This window comes from Micrasema longulum, unplaced genomic scaffold (assembly GCF_059751315.1).
Source record: "Micrasema longulum isolate JH-2025_06_02 unplaced genomic scaffold, ASM5975131v1 h1tg000251l, whole genome shotgun sequence".
NCBI classification, from domain to species: Eukaryota; Metazoa; Arthropoda; class Insecta; order Trichoptera; family Brachycentridae; genus Micrasema; species Micrasema longulum.
Genome location: NW_028277456.1, coordinates 878,552 through 897,954, shown reverse-complemented (window position 1 = coordinate 897,954; position 19,403 = coordinate 878,552). Strand labels below are relative to the sequence as shown.

The following is a 19,403-nucleotide window of genomic DNA, read 5'->3' as shown; positions in this document are numbered from 1 at the left end:
AAATTAATAATGCAACCGATAAACCGCAGTTTACGCGAGTCATGAATCATGAATTAAAATGAGTCAGTTAGTTCGATTTTCCCAGTTATAATATGTCGTTTCCCTAGTCTCAAGACAAATTTTCCCAGCTTTTCCAAGTCAATTCCTATCCGCCAACCCTTTTATCCCTTGATTAGTAGTGTGTATCGAATTATACGTTAAATTAATCGGATAATCGGCCATTGACACGTTCTAATTGGGAACTAACGATGTGTGTGTATGTGCGTAAATACGAAGCTATTGACACAAATCCCCAAGCACCTAATACATGATAGTATGAATTTCGCACTTCTTCTATTACGCAAATAAAAAAGTGTTATATTGTGCGTACGGTAAACGAAATATAGGTGTTACACTGTCCATAGATATTTGGTTCATACTGTCCTTCAAATTGCACATCGAACACATTGTTAATAAATCAGATTTATTTACAGAAATCCCATCTGATTGTCTATTCTGTGTTCGCTCGTTCGTCCTCATCTAAAATATTTATCAGTTATCTGTGCCCGTATTACAATGGGAAGTTAACAGTAGTTATCCACAGAGTAAAATAAAGTTTACTGAATGAATGAAAAATAGAATGTGTATTTTTTTTTTCTTAAACATGTTTAATTACAGGTAACCGACAAAGATAATCAAAATTTTCATACAAATTCACACATTTTGGTAATTAAATTTCGATTTTACTTTATACAGTCGAAAATTACTCTGTTAAGGTGATTCTAAACGAAAATATAAAAATATTCATAGATGGCGCTTTTATTTTATTTTTTTATTGAAAAATGACATTTTTACGTTTATTTTAAATAGAAATTTTACAAAACTTTGTTTGCGGAAACTTTACACCATATTGATTGTAAAATATACCATAACAATATAATTTAGGTGCTTTTCACAAAATTGTGTACAAAACAAAAAATAGGATAAATAATTGTTAATTTGATTAATTAATTGAATAAAAAACCTTACCAATATTTTTGATCTCAGTAGGTAGTATAAAAAAAAGAAATATAATTTATTCTATGTAAAAATATTCTCTGGACGTAATTAAGTAAATAATTATTTATTAACAATATTTTGAGTTTGAATATTAATATTAATAACTCCCAAGAGGGTTGAATTCAGTTCTTGCCAAAAAAAGCTTAAACTTAGCTTGTCTTAACTTAAACGTCAAGTTTAAATTTTTTAGTAATACTTAAAAAGAGACTTGTTATTTTATTTATACCATTCATAGAAACGCAGTATGAAATGATCTTATGAATTGTCTCTAGTAATTAAATTTAATTTAAAGTTCAAGTTCACTGTGTAGTATTATTTCTTGGTCGACTTGAGATATTGGTCACAAGACTTATATGTTCACATTACGGCCATTGGCGGCCTCCGTGGTGTAGTGGTCAAGACGCTTGACTCACAGACGGAAGGTTCCGGGTTCGATTCCCGGTGAGAACACAAAAATTAAAATGTGATTTTTCTCAAGTCTGGGTGTTCTGTAATGTAATTCACCACTGTAATTGGGCCTCCTGGCCTGTTGTGGTGCAAAAATAAAAAAATAAATAAAAATAAAATAAAATTAATTATAAGGAATAAAACCGTTTAATACAACCTTTGAGGTTAAATTACACAAATGTAAACAATCAAAAGTTTTGCTTGAAATATTATTTCTATTATAAATATAAAAACAAAAATAGTGTAATAAGCAAATGTAGTTTTGAATGTTTTAGAAGTACGAGTAGTTTGACAGGCGGGGATACTAATCACTATACTACTGTCAGCCTCGTGGTGTATTGGTCAGCGCGATTGCCTACCATGCAAGAGATCTCGGGTTCGATTCCCGACATGGTTGATATGAAATATTTATTTTAAAACATGTGTTTTTACACTATAATATTTTATTGTTCCTGGACTCGCACCTATGTCTCAATTACAATGAGAAGTTAACATTTATCTTCAATTTTATCTACAAAGTAAAATTAAGTTTTCTGCTTGAAAGGCAGAATATGCGTACGTTTTTTTCTTCTAAACATGTTCAATTATAGGTTACCGACGAAGATATTTTAAATGTTCATGTACATATACTCATTTTCGTACACAAATATAGTTTTTTTATACAGTCGAAGATAACTCTGCTCACTTCCCATTGTAATCGGGGCCCTGAAGCGTAAGACTGATGTCTCATTCTCATCTCACCTTTATGTAACAAAAATGATCAAGATACGATGCGATTGATGTACTAATGCAGTGCCCTATGCTTTATTAGGTGTTTAAAGGGAGTGATGATGAAAAGTAGTGTAAAAATATTTTATACCATATGTTTGAAAAAGTTTAAACAATACTTTTAGTTATTTTATAAAAAATACTTCTGTTTATTAAGACTTTGTCATAACGTAAAATTATGGTACTATTTATCCGTGTTTTTATTGAAATAAATGCATTTTTATCGCCTCAGATAAATTTGATATTCAAAATAACGAAGTAAAGAATACATCGATGTAATAGGTATAGATAGGGTCTACGTTCAAGGCGCACGGAAGGAATGAGGTAATCTATTTTGACGCTGCCCGGTTGAGTTTCGATAGAAATTGGCGCCTCGGTTTTCAAGAACACAATATATTAATTTGTGAATATCGACCAGTCAATTTTTATCTAGACTCAACCGGACTGCGCAGCGTCACAATCCACTACCGCATTCCTTCTGTGCGCCTTGAACGTAGAACCCGACTGTATATTATTCTTAAATCTAACTAAATTTAGGCACGTATTTGTATTCTTAATTTGAATAAATAGTGAATATTTCAATTTGTTTTCGCTGCGACATTCTTTTCTCTATCTGTGTGAAAATGATTTCCTCATGAAATAAAATTATTCTTTTATAAGACAACGCAGAAATTCGTAATTTTTAATTTGAAATCTAAAATAAATATCAAATTTCTTAAAATACAAGAATCGCCAACAGGGTACAAACGTTTATCACTCATAATAAGTTTTCTTAAAATTAAGTGTCGCTTAAATATAAAGTAATATTAAAAAAATTACAGAATGTTTGAGATCTGATATGCCGTTTTTTCTTAAAATTAATTGTGCGCCACATTACAATTTATTTGTCAAATTTAATTTTGGATGTTTTTAAAACACGAATAGTTGACTGAATCATTTTCACGATAACTAGATTATTTTTATCGTTTTTTAAAAAAAAACTTATAAAAAAAATGTGTTATATTTGTGATATTTAACCCACATTTGGCAGTTACTACAAGAAAAAGTTATGTACCTGAAAACTTTCAACCTAAATTTTTATGTATTTTATTAAGGACATTTTTTTTATCTTGAAGTAACGCACTCATAAACATATTCATATGTGTGGTCTAATAAAATAACAATGTACATATATTTAATTTATAAGTTGTTTAACCCAAATTTCGTAGCCTTCAGTTTGAATTTTGTATTTTTTTTTCCAAATCATAATATTTTTTACCGCCTCATATAAAAAGGAATTTTTTGATTTTTTTAATGATTTTTTTTCCCAAAGTTCTGGTTTTTTTTATAATTAATAATATTACACACATATATCATCTTATAGTAGAATATTCTTTTTTTAATACTTTTAATTCATTTAACATTTATTTACTATGAGATTAGTATTTTAATAGTGACAGGTAAGAATGTAGGTACATTATGCTAATTAAGGCAATAAAACCCCAACTGAAAGCATGTTATGCGGAAGTTATCACATACAGCCAATAGCAATATAGTGGAGGGTATTAAAAGCACACGAGTTGTTTCTGCACGCAGCTACACTGAACTCGGTACATACTGTAGACTGTATTATGTAATAGTCAATCAACCCATATGCAATATTCTTTTTTGTTTATTAGACTTTTTACCTATATAAAAAAGACCTGTCCCCTGTCCGCACCTGATGGTGCATAGGGCACTGAATTAGTAAACCAAATGCAGTGCATATCGATCATCTGTTACGTGAAGGTAAGGTGATTAACCTTACGCTTCAGGTGCCAGTCCAGGAATATGAAATATTACAGTGTAGAGCCACTTTTTACTATCAATATTTAAAGTTGACCTTACCGAACCCGGGACCTTAAGCATGGTTGGCGAACGTGTCAACCACTACGCTTTTTTAAACTCAGAGTAGCCGTCGAGTCGAAAGCACTCGTCCAGGATTCTGGTTCTACTTCACATCCAGAACTGTATTCTTAATCCGCCCGGACACAGAGCATAATTATATGATCAAAGATAATTCCATATCATGGTGTAGCGAGATTAGGGACTTAAGAGTTATTCTTAATAGTAGATTGCTGTTTGGGTCTCACATAAATTCTATTGTTGAAAAAGCTTACCAAATGCTGGGCTTCATTTTAAGAATTTTCAAACCCTTTAAAAAACCATGCACATTGAACACGTTTGTACGCAGTAACCCAAGTTAAACTCCAAAGTTTGCATCCGTTGTGTGGAGCCCACAATACATAACAAACATAGAAAGGATTGAAAATGTTCAACGAAATTTTTTAAAATACCTAGATTATAAAAACAATAAAACGCTTAGTACGTACAGCCAATCTGCCAAACAAAATGGATTTTTTACCCTTGAAAATAGACGCACTGTATCTAAATCATGCTATTTACATGAATTATTAAATAATAAAGTAGACTCTTTTAACCTACTCTTCAAAATTAATCGTAATGTCCCCTTTCGCGTGACAAGAAATAAGTATTTGTTCCATCTGCCACTCTGTAGCACTAATTATGCACAACACTCTTTCCTCTATCGTTCTTGCTCTAACTAAAATGCTTTTTTTTCATTTATTGATATATTTAACACGCCCCTTAATTTATTTAAAAATACATCAAGACTGTTTTTTTCTGGCTGGGATACGATCCCACTTGCTATTTAATGATGCTCACACGTACACACACCTAAACACTTACTCCCACATACACATAACACACACCTATACACTTACTCTCATACAAATACAATTTCTTAAAATACATAAACACACTCTTTTGTTGTACCACAATTTAATATGCATGATTTTTATTTAGAAACTTCGCTAGTTTGTCTTTAAACCGTATCTTTTTAATGTTATTATATCATTGTCGACTGTTTGTTTCTGTAAAATAAATAAATAAATAAATAAATAAAAATGTTTATTCCAATTATTTTAAATGATTATAAAAATTAACTTTTTAAATAATATTTGTAACTTTTTAAAACCCCTTTTTCCTGGAATTTCTTACAGGTATGCGCTTAGCGATAATTATTATTTTAATTTCTCACGTGCATTGTTACCTACTTGTTTCCACGTAACAAATGTTGTAATCTAAGCTCCGATTACAATGGGAAGTTAACAGAGTCATCTTAGCCTGTCTATAAAGAAAAATCGATATTTGTGTACAAAAATGAGTATATTTGCATGAACATTTAAAGTATCTTCACCGGTAACCTATAATAATCGAACATGTTTAAAATAAAAAAATGAATGCATTTTCTGCTTTTCATACAGAAAACTTAATTTTACTTTGAAGATAAAATTGAAGATAAATGTGAACTTCCCATTGTAATCGGGGCCCAGCTCTATTTTTATTTCAATTTAACTGTGGATTGTCTCACAATTGTATAACGCTGTCCGTTTGGTTGACCGTTGAAAGCAGGTAACAGGTGAACTTGTTTTTGGTAGGGTTCTTCGTGTATTGTATTATTTGCAAACAAAATGTAATATGGTGTACAATCCACAGATATGTACAATCGAATAATTATTGAATTCTTGAAATTTTAAAGATAAATTACCTCTTTTCGTCTGTAATGCAACTTGCGCAAACTTCCAAAGTATGGTACTATCGTAGTATGAACGTTTTAATGCTATTGAACTTTTTGCACCAATTTTATTCAAAATAAAATTTTATGACCCACATGTTTTTTGTCGTCAATCATGTACGTCTTTAGACTACGCTAATTCAATAAAATCTTTTAATCAATGTAGTATGTGTATTTATGTTTGGTTTGACTCTAAAAGTTTCCCAGTAGCAATAAGTCCGCATCTTATCCATGTATACTCGTATAATTAAATAAAAAAACTGATTTATTCAAATATTTCATTCAGTTTTAGCTACCATTTTCTACAAGTTGTGAATAGCTCACTATTGGAAAATGGGATTAAAGTTGTGATAGAGCGGGGTGCGAACCTCGGACCTTTGATCCGATAGTCTACGAGACTAGCCACGGGACCACGACCTGATTCTATTTTAATAATATCATTTAACTTTTTGCACTTATTTTTTTCCGAAATTTAAAATTTATGACTCATATGTTTTTAGTCGTTGCCTATCGTATATTCCCTTAGTTTACACTATTTTTATTAAAATCATGCAGTTATGTCAAAATCTCTTTCCCCTTTCAGTTACGGAGGGCGCTTTACTAACTCGTTAGCTTTGCCTGTTCCCCTTTAAAACTAAATAAAGCTATGTTTACACGTGAGGGGTGATGTGATCCAAATTAACGGTGGTTTTGATTGGCTAGAAAAAGTATAGTTTTGGTGTCATTTCGATTCGTAAAAGCGTCCCGTCGCGGTGTTGAACATTCCGACCTCGGCCCTCGCTCGGAAGTAGCAGCCCATCGTAATTGCTTTTCGTCGTCATACGAACTACGAGTAGGTAACTAAGTGGAGTTGTATCTGTCCGCTGATAAACCAAGTGTGCTCGGGTGCGCAGCTCTCCGTGTCGCTGTCACTCGGCGCCCGATGCGGCCCGCCGCGACACGTACAGCGTACAGCGCACCCCGCGCATTGGTGCTTATCCCGCTGCCGGGACGGGACTGACGCCTGACGCTTTCCGTGCGCTCCCCGCGGAGCTTATCGATTCGAATTGTTTCGTGTTTTCCAAATTCAAAAATAATTATAAGTGGTTTTCATAAATAAAGTTCGATGGTTTTTACACATTACCAAAGATTTTGTGATGTTTTTTCTTGAACTTTAAATAAGTAAATCAGCTTTAAAATAAGTGTTCCAACTTTATGAAAGTTAGTTTTGCGTAAATATAAATGTCTTATTGTTACACTGGTAATTAGTATTGTTAATTGCGGGAGTCATGAAATACTGTTCATAATAATATTTCCATGTGTTTTGTTTTGCTATTGTGTACCACAAAACATGTTTTCTTTTATGACTTCTTGTATTTTTATAATAATCGTTGATAATTTTCATTGCCTCGGTGCGTCTTTCGGCTGACCAAATTGGTTTATTTGTAGTTATGTTGTTGTTTAGTGATTTGTGACATCACTAGTACAACAATGTTTTTTCCTCTTCAGTGAATCTTGATTGTGCAAATGATGAGGCGTGTGAGAATGTTTCGTGTTTAAAGAATGTTTTTACTTGTAATGTTTAAAAATAACTAATTTATTCTCTTGTAATTAATTTATGAATGATTTGTAGTGATCAATGGTGCATGTCTCACGCTGATTTTCTCGTTAAATTATTGACTAACAAAAAATATATAAAACAATATCTTTTCTGAAATGTTTATAATACCCGATCAACGGCAACACAAAACGATTGGCATATTACATAAATTAATTTTGATATTCCTCGCGAGTAACTTTAATTTTTATAAAAAGTTTTTACTGTTTTACGTGGGGCATTGAGTTGATTGATTAAATATGAAAATAAATAATTGTGGACTGCAATCCGATGTGTAACCTATTAAATCTTTAAAATATCTAGGGAATTAAACAAGTAGGAATCGGTGGCTATTTTGTGAAATCAAGGTAGATTTAAAAATATAAAATCAGTTTGATAAACTCTTTGTTATCGACATCTTTCTAACAAAACTGCAACAACGAACAAAATTTTATTTAACTTCGTATTTTGACCATTGACTCCGAAATGATTTTAAATATAAAAAGTATTTGATACAAAATTTTTGTCAGAGTTTTAGTTTGCGATTCGAAGAATATTATGTTTCTGTAATTGGCCAAATTAAGGATTTGGAACTGTGGTTAGTGTCGGCAATGTTTATAGTTGGTCTCCATCTTCGCGTCTTGCACAACACTCCCCAGGATGTTGTGTCCGTGCACGGGCGGATATCGTGCGTCGTGCAGCCGAGCATGACCTCTGACTAAACGCGCCGTCTAGTGGATGTACCAAACAAAATAGTACAGTCGTAGAAGAATACGTTCAACTGTTTTTTTTCGGTTTCCCGAAGCTTCACGCCTCGCGAGCATAACCTCACTTTTTGTGCACTCATTCTTCGTGGCTCACTTTTGCATAGCGTATCAAATTTGTATCATTTAGTGTTCTTAAACTTTCTTAACCTCGGGTTTTTCTAAAAATTTTCTGTTAATGTTCCATTTTACAAAGTGTGGATGCACTTAGTCTGCCGCTCAGTTTTGCAGTTTTACGATTCCTTGTACACAATTAATAAGGGCCTATACCTACCCGCGATTTTTCGGTTTATACCTTTGAACACATTAAATATTATTTGAGAATTCATTATAAAACTGACATGTACATTAACGTACATTAGGTACAAATATGAGGTTTAAGGTTCTAGGTTCGATTCCTGGCAGAGGACGTATAATGTTGGTTGAAAAGTGGTTCTTAATTACATTATTTCGTTATACCTGGACTGCCACCTGAAGCGTAAGACTTTAGTTACCATTCATGTAACAAAAAAATATCTAGCTTTGCTGCGATTAGCGTACCAATGCAGTACTTTATACACCACTGGATGGATGATGATGAAGCTTTGTAAGAAATAAACAAAATTTTATTTAATTTCAGTAGGTAGTAGGTGCTAGATATTTTTGTATGACTTGTAACGTTGGATAGTCGAAGAAAATATGGCAAGGGTTTTCCTAATTAAATTTCGGGGTTTGGAATTTATTACTTTGATTAAAGTATAAATTGCAAGTCATGTAGTTGTTTTTGTGGTCAGCCGAAAGAATTAGGCTTTTATCAATGTTTTGGGCTTTTACCCATTGAACGATGTTTATCGGTAGTATGATATCAATTATTTTAGTGGACAGTGGAATAAGTGTCTCGATGTTGAATTGAGCTTTGAGTAAATTGAAATAAAAGTTTCTTAATTCGTAATGTTGCTCTGGAACTCAAACTGCACGCATTCGGAATTCTACCAAAGTTTGACCGAGAAGACGAAGCATTTCGCTCAGAAGTGCGGCCAACTGAGGCTACCGGTCCCCCAGGGTAAGGCGAAGGGAGCACCGCCCACCCCGCGCCCCCACAGGAAGCCTCCAAGGGCTCCGAAGTCCCTCTCTAGGTGGTACGTCAAGGTAAGCTGCTAACCCGCGTTCAATTTGATTTGTTTTTACTACCGAACTTTATTTTAATGCATTTATATTGTATTCTTCGTCTTCTTCTTTATCGTCTCCTGGGTTGTCGTCAGACACTAGATACGCCTTCCATTACCTCTATTCATGGCCGAAGTTGAGGGTGGAGTTTGATGAAATCAGGATCTGTTATTATTTTAGTCATTTACCATATTGTTGGGAATCGTCCTCTCCGTCCGCTCTCTTGCTTTTAACCTATTTTTAAAAAAAAGTTTCTGGCAATATATTCTAATTAAAAAAGAATCCTATAAAACCTAGTAAATAATCATTCTTCTCAAAGAGATTCACTATCTCTGTCAAAAATATTTGTTCCCTAAAGGATTAAATATAGTAGTTGTCTACAAACATAATCAAGAAATTATTGGTTTTGGTATAAAAAATATTTCATTGCTTCTATAACAATTGTCTTCAGGGCCCGCATTACAATAGAAAGTAAACAGAGTTCTCTTCAATTGTCCATAAAGTATAAATGTATTTTCGGCATGAAGAATTGAACATTTATACACAATATATTTTTAGACATTCAATTACAGGTTTCCGACGACGATACTTCTAATTTTCATACACATCTTCGTACAAAAAAACGATTTTACTTCCTAGACAATTGAACTGTTAACTTAACTTAATCGTAAACTTCCCTTTGTAATCGGGGCCCAGGTTTTAAGCTTATTATTTGATTGATAACACTTAGCGCAAATACGTCCATGAAATTTATTTTGTCAAAAATAAAAGACACGACGTCCGTTTCAATTCCGTTTTTTATTCGCTTTACGGTGTAATCTTTAAGCAGAGCATTTTATTTGAAGAAATACCAAACTTCGCCGAATCTTAGAATTAGATACACGTGTTTTTCTTCAAATCTTCTTCGGACACGGTTTGAGAACGAAACCTGATGAATATAAAGCTAAATGTGTTTGGAAAATAAAATAATCACATTAACTTGAATTCACTTGGGTCAAATTTTAAGAAAAAACCGTAACTCGTCAAAATTGCGATAAAAGTTTAAAGTAGGTACTTTTAACTTTAACCTTGCCCACCCAATTTAACTTATTTTCTCGCAGGGGTGATTCTATAAAAAAAACACAATTCTTTTAACGATTTCAATAGAAAGCTAGAATGTATGTATGCGTACAAAATAATGTAGATTTATTAAAAATATATGATTTTTAAGCATTTATTTTCCAAACTGTAATTACTATTGACTATGGTTAGTACTGGCGCTGTTTTTTTTTTTTTTTTAAAGAAAAAGAAATATTCTCGTTCTTTCGATTTACCCAATATTTCAATTTTGGGGTCATTTTCTTTTAGTCGTAAATAACTGTGTTAGAAAAAAGAGAAATAAGTTGTGGCAGGGGGGGATTTGAACCTCTGACATGCCGGTCCGGAGTCCGCGACACTACACATGGGACCACAACCCATCACTTAATTACCTTACCTTAATATTAAAAAGGAATGCGTTATAATCTGTCACCCCATACTTTACATTTTTTTCGTCTGTTATTTTGTCTTGCGTGCTAAAGTTATGTGTTTAAATGTTTTTTTTCTGTTTGCCACTGAATTTTTATTCATACACATTATTGTTTTTATGATTCTATCTTTTATAGTTTGTTAAAGGCATAAGTCGGGGAAACAATAAATAAGTAAAATGGTATGTCAAATTAATACTTTACACTATTTACATTAAAAATAGTAACATAGTTCTTTGGTTTTTACTTTTCCGTTTGTGTACGTTGACGCATAAATCATAGTATTTATTATTTGATGAAATATTTGTTTGACCCAAAAACCTACAAAAGAACGCTGAATAAATCCGTGTTCTATTTTAATATACATTCCCTTTTGGATTCTCATTTGATAATGGTATCTCAGTTCTCCTTCCTCCCGCCCTTTTCTACCCCTACCACTAGAAAACATTTCAACCCTCGCCTCGGGTTGATGAAATGTATTTTTAGTTAGGTGCTCCCGACCCAGAGAACGCACTGCAAGACAGAATATAAAAATAAATTGAGAAAAATAATCACTACAACGACAAGGATATGTACTAAAATTTCTATTTCTATAAACCTTTTTGTAATATAATAAAATAAAATTGTTTGATTTTTATTTAATGTATTTGTATTCGTACTTTTGTTGATATTATTTTGTTTTTAGATTTACAACTACTAGTACTAAGCCAAAGTACCCCTTTTTTGCCAGAGTGTAATATCGAATATATCTACTATTTTGTTTTATTATGTATTTGTACAAGAAATTTGCTGAGAGAGCTTAAATTTGAATTCAATTTTAATCGGACTGTTGTCCCGTGGCTAGTGATCAAAGGTCCGTGGTTCGAATCCCACTCTACCCCAACTGGATACTCAATTTCTAATAGTAGGTTATTTACAACTCGTTGAAAATGGCCCTCAAAATTATATATTTGGGTAAATAATAAGAACGCAAATATTTCTTTTTCTTAAAAAAAAATGTAGATACTCATCCAAAAAAAGCAATAAATCGGTAGAAATTATAAGGAATTTAACCATAGAACGAAATATGTTCGTAAAAAAACTAATGTTGTTTGTTAAATACAAACTTTTTTTGATTACCAGAATTGTGAATCCTCCTATTTTTTGTAGCATATGCAGTCTCGTCGAATGCAGCCCAGGGATTCTATTCTGAATTGCTCTCGCGGCACGAGAAAACAGTTTTTCTCGTGTATTTTGCATGTAAATTCGCGAGATAATACGCCCGCGAGAGCTTGGAATACCCCAGGGCTGGTATTCCAAACGGAATTGCTCGCGAAGAGATCACTCCGTTGGCGTGTATTTAGTACGTAAATACGCGTTTAAAATGTGTTTTCTACGCGCGCTTTTTCGTTCAGCAATAAACAAACTCGGCGACTATGGGTACATTTTCGTGTCACCACTGTTTTCAATATTTTACTTTAAAGGGCGCGTCTATGTATATTGATAGGTCGATGGTATTGGATATTTATTTATTTATTTTATTTTATTTGGGAAATCAACAGTTCTACATCATATATATAGCAAACAAACAGATATAGTGTATAAACTCAAAACTAATAATAGATTTCCATTTAGTATACAAAGTTAGTAAAGAAAATATATTACATGTCAAATAAATACATATAATTTATACATATAAAAATGTTATTTTCATGTACTCAATAATCAAAGATTTTTTAAATATTTATTTTAAGAACATTAAGTTACTGCAAATTGGGCGGGATTAGGACAAGAATGCTTGAAGAGAGGATAAGGAGGGGAAGGGAGATGTACATATTTATTATTATAATGTCTACTAAGTGTCTATTATATGTATGTATCATTATTGCTATGCATGTATTATGTATTTTATCGGGATTTTTATCCGATAAATGTTTTGATTATTTTATAAATACTAACACGAGATGTGTCTTACCATGATCCATCCAGTTAATTAATAAAGAGATCGGAATGCCAGGGATTTGGCTATCGTTACCTCCAAAAGGATCGTTTGTTTACACTTATATTTTTTTGTAATATTTATTATCTATATCTAAGCTAGTATTTGTGTCAAGTTTATCTTGACATGTGAATGGGATTGGTTAACGCAGGTCGGGATTAGAAATTAGAATCTTCTGTCAGTTTGTAAACATTGTCTGAGTAGGTGCGTTCTTACGAAAGATTTCTGTTATCTGATTAATTTCTGACCTTAAATAAGTCGTGTATTTCATAAATAACATTCATTTCGGTCGAAATACAATCTTATCTCCCCGCACTCCTGCAAATGTTTTGCATAAACAGAGTTTACTCACCTTTTTACAAATAAAATTAATCAAAAAGTCTTATCATTATATGAAAATAACATTTGTGTTGATTTGTAAAATACTTAGTTATTTACTTAATTCATTATAAAGCATATGGAAATATGAATCAAAAAAATTAATGTGCCTTCACTGGAATGTCTCGTGCCGTGCCGAATCGACAAAATACTAATATAAGTAATAGGAAAGAAATATAAAAAAAACAATAAAACATTAAGAAATACTGTATTTACCTGAATAGTCTAATATGCAATACTTAAAATATTTAATTAATTATAATCGTATTTAGTATATAATAATACATATATCATTGCTCACAATTTAAAAAATATGTAATGAATTATCTTATACAAATACTAGACAGTGGTCTTAAACTCTACAATTACTCACTTATCTGACTACTTGAAACATTATTTTAAAAACAAATTAAAAATCAACATCAAACAGCCAACGACGACTTTACTAATTACACGTGACATAATATTACATCACCCAATTAAATGTATTTATTTATAATTTGTAAAACCCAAGCAGCTACCCAAGTATCCACCCACCCTAATTTTACCGGACTGAGTGGATTGGCGCGATACGTGTGAAACAGGCCCGTACATGACAGACACAATCAATCATTTTTAGAATAATAACACATAAGATTAATAATTGAATCAGCATTCACTCCGTTACACTTCATTATAAATTATTATGAAAATAAAAATTTGTTTTTTAGTTTTACACAATTTTATCATTTTACAAGAACACTGTTCGGAAGAGCACGCCTCTCATCGACGGCTGATATAGAACTAATAGTACATACATAACATTGTTCACGGTTTTATTATAGAATCTATACAAAAACAAACAAATTAATCGTGATGGAACCTGAAGTAGGGTGGTTATTCCACTTATCTAATAATAATAATGGGAGAAGTGCTCTCCCGAAACTGTAATAGTGTTCTTGTAAAATAATAAAATTGTGTAACACTGATAATAGATAGTAAAATTAGCGACTTGGTGTTGCGACCAGGTGTTGTTATTGATACGAAACTAATGTTTAATATTCATATTGAATCAGTCCCGAAAAAAACATTTAAAATGATCGGACTTATTATGCGAGTATCGAAACCATTTAAACATCCAGAGACATGAAAAACTCTACAAAACATTTGTTCGTTCCCAGCTAAAATACTGTACTCCTATTTGGTCACCTTACTATAATGTAAGTATTAATAGACTAGAAAGGGTCCAAAAAATTTTTTTTAAGCTGGTCGACTACCGGTTAAACATTAACTTTTCTGATCATGCTGAAAGTATGCAGTATCATGGAATAAACTCTCTTAAACATCGAAGAATAATGTTAGACCAGTTATTTTTATTCAAATTAATAAATAATAAAATTGATTCTCCTAACCTACTTGAAAGACTTCCATTCCGTGTGCCATCTAGACCGACAAGACAAAATCTTCTGTCTTACACTGAAAACGCGTCAACAAACCATTTTAAACAATCTACAATACCTAGAATATGCGACCAATATAACAATATATATATACCGAGACTGATATTTTTTGTGATAATGTATGTAAATTTAAGTAAAAAATTATAGAAATTTTGAGAGAAGCAGATATTTAACTTTATCATTATTATTATATACACATTTTTTCATTTCGTTTCTTTTACATTTATTATATTGAACATAATTTAAATTATTGTATTAAGTGTAAACATTTTTTTTGGTGTGTGCGTGAGTTTCTTACACTAATATACAAAGAAATTGGCAATATATGTGTACATACTGTTTGTTTACCTAATAAAATAAATAAATAACAAAGTTTTATTTTCATAACAATACATGATATGATTATCTGGTTGTAATGTATTCCTCACTGGGAAATGCCGCACCGTAAAAGTCATATATGTACATGGCCCCGTGTGATGAAAACTGAGAACCGTCGACGGGTGTCTATTGTTTTCTTTAATAAGATATTTCCGGAAAATCGCATTATTTTTCGAAATATTCGCGACGCGAGTTTATGGTATCTGCTGAAAAGCCTGCGTAAACATGCAGTAATTACAGCTATAGTTATTCAATTTCATGACATGCAAAATGTATTATATTGCTTGTGAAATGTTTTCGACATGACTCTACTTCTACTACCATCACGCCATTTCTCCGTAGGGATAGGGAGAGAGAATGGACCGCCACACACGTCTATCCTGGCATATATTCCTAGCTTCTTCCACGATCGTACATCTTGTCATACATGCCCTTCGGTTCTGTCTGCTTTTGACATGACCAGACGTAATATTTTGGTTTATATGATCATGCCACGTCTTCCTTGGTCGTCCTCGTCCCACAATACCGTTCATTTTCGCCATATATACTTGTTTTACCATTCTTTCGAAGTCCATTCGTTCTACATGACCAAACCATCTCAGAGACCCTATCCTAATCTTATCAATTATACTCTACTCAGATTTACACTCTCGCCTGATTTCATCATTCGAAACTCTGTCATACATTGATTTCCCACACATTCGTCTAAGAGATCGCATTTCAACCGCGTTCACTCGGCTTTCATCCTTCCTCTGCCAGTTCCATGTTTCACTTCCATACATAAGTGTTGGGACTAAAACTCCGTCGTGCACTGCCAGTTTCGCTTCGATTGACATATTTTTATTAGCAATTACTGTCCTTAGTGCTCCGTTCATTTTGTTGCCCGCATTCACTCTCCTTTCAACATCTTTTTCTACTCTTCCATCTCTTGAAAACATGCTTCCCAGATACACAAATTCTTCTACTTGTTCAAGACACTCGTTGTTTGGCATTTTGATATGAAGTATTATTAATATGATGTATTTCAATAATATTGTTGATAGAAGCTCTTCAATTATCTAGATGAATTAACTTATGCTCTTCATGAGTTTTTTTGGGGTCCAAATTTTCTCGGGTTCTTTCAGCTTGGCCTAGTATTTTATATAGTTTTTTGAGCGAATTCAATTGTGAAATCAACTCTATTATTTATTTTTATTTAAAATTTAATTAACACGTAAAAAAATTAGTAGTTGTTATTCCTATTGTTGAATTTTCTTAAATTAATAATGCTTATGTTTGTTGTGCTATCACTGGCTATCTATTATCGGGAAAATTCTCCCGCGGTTTGTCCTGTCACGCTGTGTAGGTTGGATCGATTGATTTCCGCGAAGTCTTCGTCAACTGCCTTTATTTTTTGAATTTTTAGAATCGTGAAATAATTTTCACTTGAACCCACTTTACCGCGACCTTTTGATTAGTTTTTTTTAATTGACTTTGATGACTCAAGTTTATTCCCAATTAGATTTGTTAAATGTGTGACGGTATTTCTTGATGAGTGACTGAATTGGAATATTTACGAAAATTTTAATTTCAGTTTTGGATACTCTGAAATATAAATAATAAGTAATTGCTTTTTGTATAAATATTTATTAAATTGGTTTAATTGTGAATGTGTAACATTTGAAATATAAATTGACTTAATATTAAGCAATAATATTTGTTTGATCTAATATTCAAATACGTTTATTAAAATATATAAACATTTACATAATTAAAATACGTATAATATTATTTCATTCATTAAACTATTTATTTGACTTACGGTATTATGTCGGTATTTTTTTTTAAAGGTTGTTTTCATTTTTATTGATTGATTTGATGAACTTTCTTAATAGCAATATAATTTATTCCAAATCAATGACCCCGACTAGACTATAATATACTCCAGTATACTTTATAAAGTAGAAAATATTTGTATTACGTACAAAAATATAACCTTGTATTTTATAATCGTAATGTTAGCATAAATATCTGATTTAAATTCGAGCTTTTTCAATGGTTTTTTAAGCATAAATATTTCTTCGGTGCTATACCACAAATGCAATATCTCACATTTAAAAGGAACAAACAATAAGCCCGCATTTCTTTCCTAACAATTATTTCCGAGTTTTCTTTTCAAGATATTTCAAAGCGCAATCGAAATAGTTGACGCCTACTGTTATTTGATGTTATTCAGCCATTCAACCCTAAGATCTTTTAGTCTCGGAAGCTATCAGTTATTTTACTGATTATTCCATTTCGAAAATACAAGTCAGCGATCGTTTTTTTTTTTTTGATGATGATGTTTGTAAACTAATGTGTGTAATGTGTTGTGTTAAAAAAACGTAAAGGTTCGATCCTGGATCGGTTAATATAATTATTATCATCTAAGGAAATTTATATGTCTCTGTAAAAGATAAATTACAAATTAGTCTGGAGAGTCAAAATACATAATACGTATAAAAGATATTAAAAAATATTTGTTTTAATTGATGGCGCGAAATAAAAAGAAATTTTTACCATTCAATTATTAATTCAACGTTTGATGTTCTATCATGCACAATTGTATTTTTTTTTACTATTCCATAATTTTGAAAAAATCAATCAATAAAAAATGTTGATCAAATTTCCATTCAAATTTAATTTTTGCAGTATAATGCGTTATATTATATTTGCATTTCAAAGTTTTAACGATGATATGAGTATCTTAATAGAAGCATTATTGTTCAATTTGGTTTATGGAATCAGATGCAGTTTGACAATATTGTTTTATTGTTTTAACGCATTTGTATTTGGTTATGATAAATATGTAAAATGTAGGTTATTAGAGGTGTATGACTGATAAACTTTCAATTCAATTAAAATCCAATACTGCGATTTGAAACACAAAGATGTCAAATAAATATCTAGAATCTAGATTGTAATATCTCGTAAGTCAGTTAACAAACAGTCAGAAAACAATTTTAAATTTTACACAAAAACTGTTCTATAAATTGCTCGCATTTGTGTTAATTTTTATTATCTATCAAATACCTAATTAATTTATTAGTAAAATAGTTCAAATTTAAAATCTACAATTAAGTCGTCTATTTCTAAAGCGGGTTTTGTAAATGAACGATTAAATTATGCAACAAGAAAAAATATATAAATAGATTAAGTGTATATTATATACAAAAATAGAATCTCGAAATGTCTTAATGCGTGAAGGTTCGGAAAGTGATACTGAGATGAGTGATGTATAAAAGTCTGAAAATTTAGAAAATTGTAAAAGAATCGAAAAAATTCAAGCAACATTTTCTAAACTTCGAACAAACATACTGTGATAACAAACATATTATACATCTAATTATGTTTATTATAAATAAACGCCATTATACATATGCACTAAACTTATAAACTAAAATAAACATATTCATAAACTATTTGATAAATAAAAAAACCCGCAATCTTAAAACTCAATCGAGGTGATGGCATTATAAAGATGTTGATAAATTTAATCACATAAGTGTTAAAAATCCTGTACAAAGAAATATATGGATATTACATTATGTTTTAATATTATATTATACTGTGTTTGATTTTTTTGTTTTTTTAAATCAGTAAACGTGTTCTTTTTTGTTGAATATATTTAAAAAATTGCTTCTAATTATGCTGGCGTTAGTGTAATGGGCCTTAATTGTTTAAAAGGGTCTACGTTAATATAATTGAAAATGTCGGTCTTTTAATGACAAATTTAATATCCGTCTTTACAAAGTGATTTTTGGTCTGAAAATAAATATTCTTTTCAACAAAACAAGTTCATTTAAATGACGCTTTACTTTATTATTATTTTTTATTATTATTTTACTTCACAGTTTAAAAATGTACAAAGGTTCTTTGTTTCAAGTTCCGACTAGCTAGGGAATTCCTGTATTTAAACGGGACTTTCTTTTTTATATGTGTTTTTTTCATGAAATGATATTTCAACTATTTTAAATTAATAATATTAAAAAATATATATAAATTAGAAAACATGTCGATAGTAATAAAAATTAAAGCAAAAATATAAATTTTAAAATGTAGGTACCATTAATAATAAAAAAATGAAACATAAATGTAAATACTAATAATAATAAGAAAATGTTTGCTCCCTGACGGTACAAATTTATCTAGGTGTAAAATAACTCATATATTTCTAAATGAGAATGCATTTTTAGGACCTAATCACTGTCGGTACATATTTGGACATTTTTTAGTAGTTTTGGCCATTTTTAAGTAATTAGTTTAAAAAAATTACTCCTGATCACGTTTGTCACCCGTTTGGTCGTGTAATATTACTATCGCTTTACAAAACTCAATATTATAATCACGAT

The 19,403-nt window shown here is 31.2% G+C and overlaps 1 protein-coding gene across 5 annotated transcripts in view; it reads left to right on the top strand.

Moving 5' to 3' along the window:
* Rgl (Ral guanine nucleotide dissociation stimulator-like) overlaps positions 1 to 19,403 on the top strand; it is a 106,977-nt gene that overhangs the window by 32,689 nt on the left and 54,885 nt on the right. Inside the window, exons 1-2 of one of the 5 annotated variants that reach the window (XM_088223820.1) lie at positions 6,780 to 7,109; positions 9,067 to 9,337. The exons of 3 other annotated variants lie outside the window; for them this stretch is intronic. In XM_088223820.1, coding sequence (XP_088079946.1) covers positions 9,140 to 9,337 — 198 coding nt within the window. In that variant the 5' untranslated portion in view covers positions 6,780 to 7,109; positions 9,067 to 9,139. Of the gene's footprint in view, positions 1 to 6,779; positions 7,110 to 8,982; positions 9,338 to 19,403 lie in introns of those variants that run through there. One more of the 5 variants, XM_088223821.1, reaches the window with a different exon arrangement.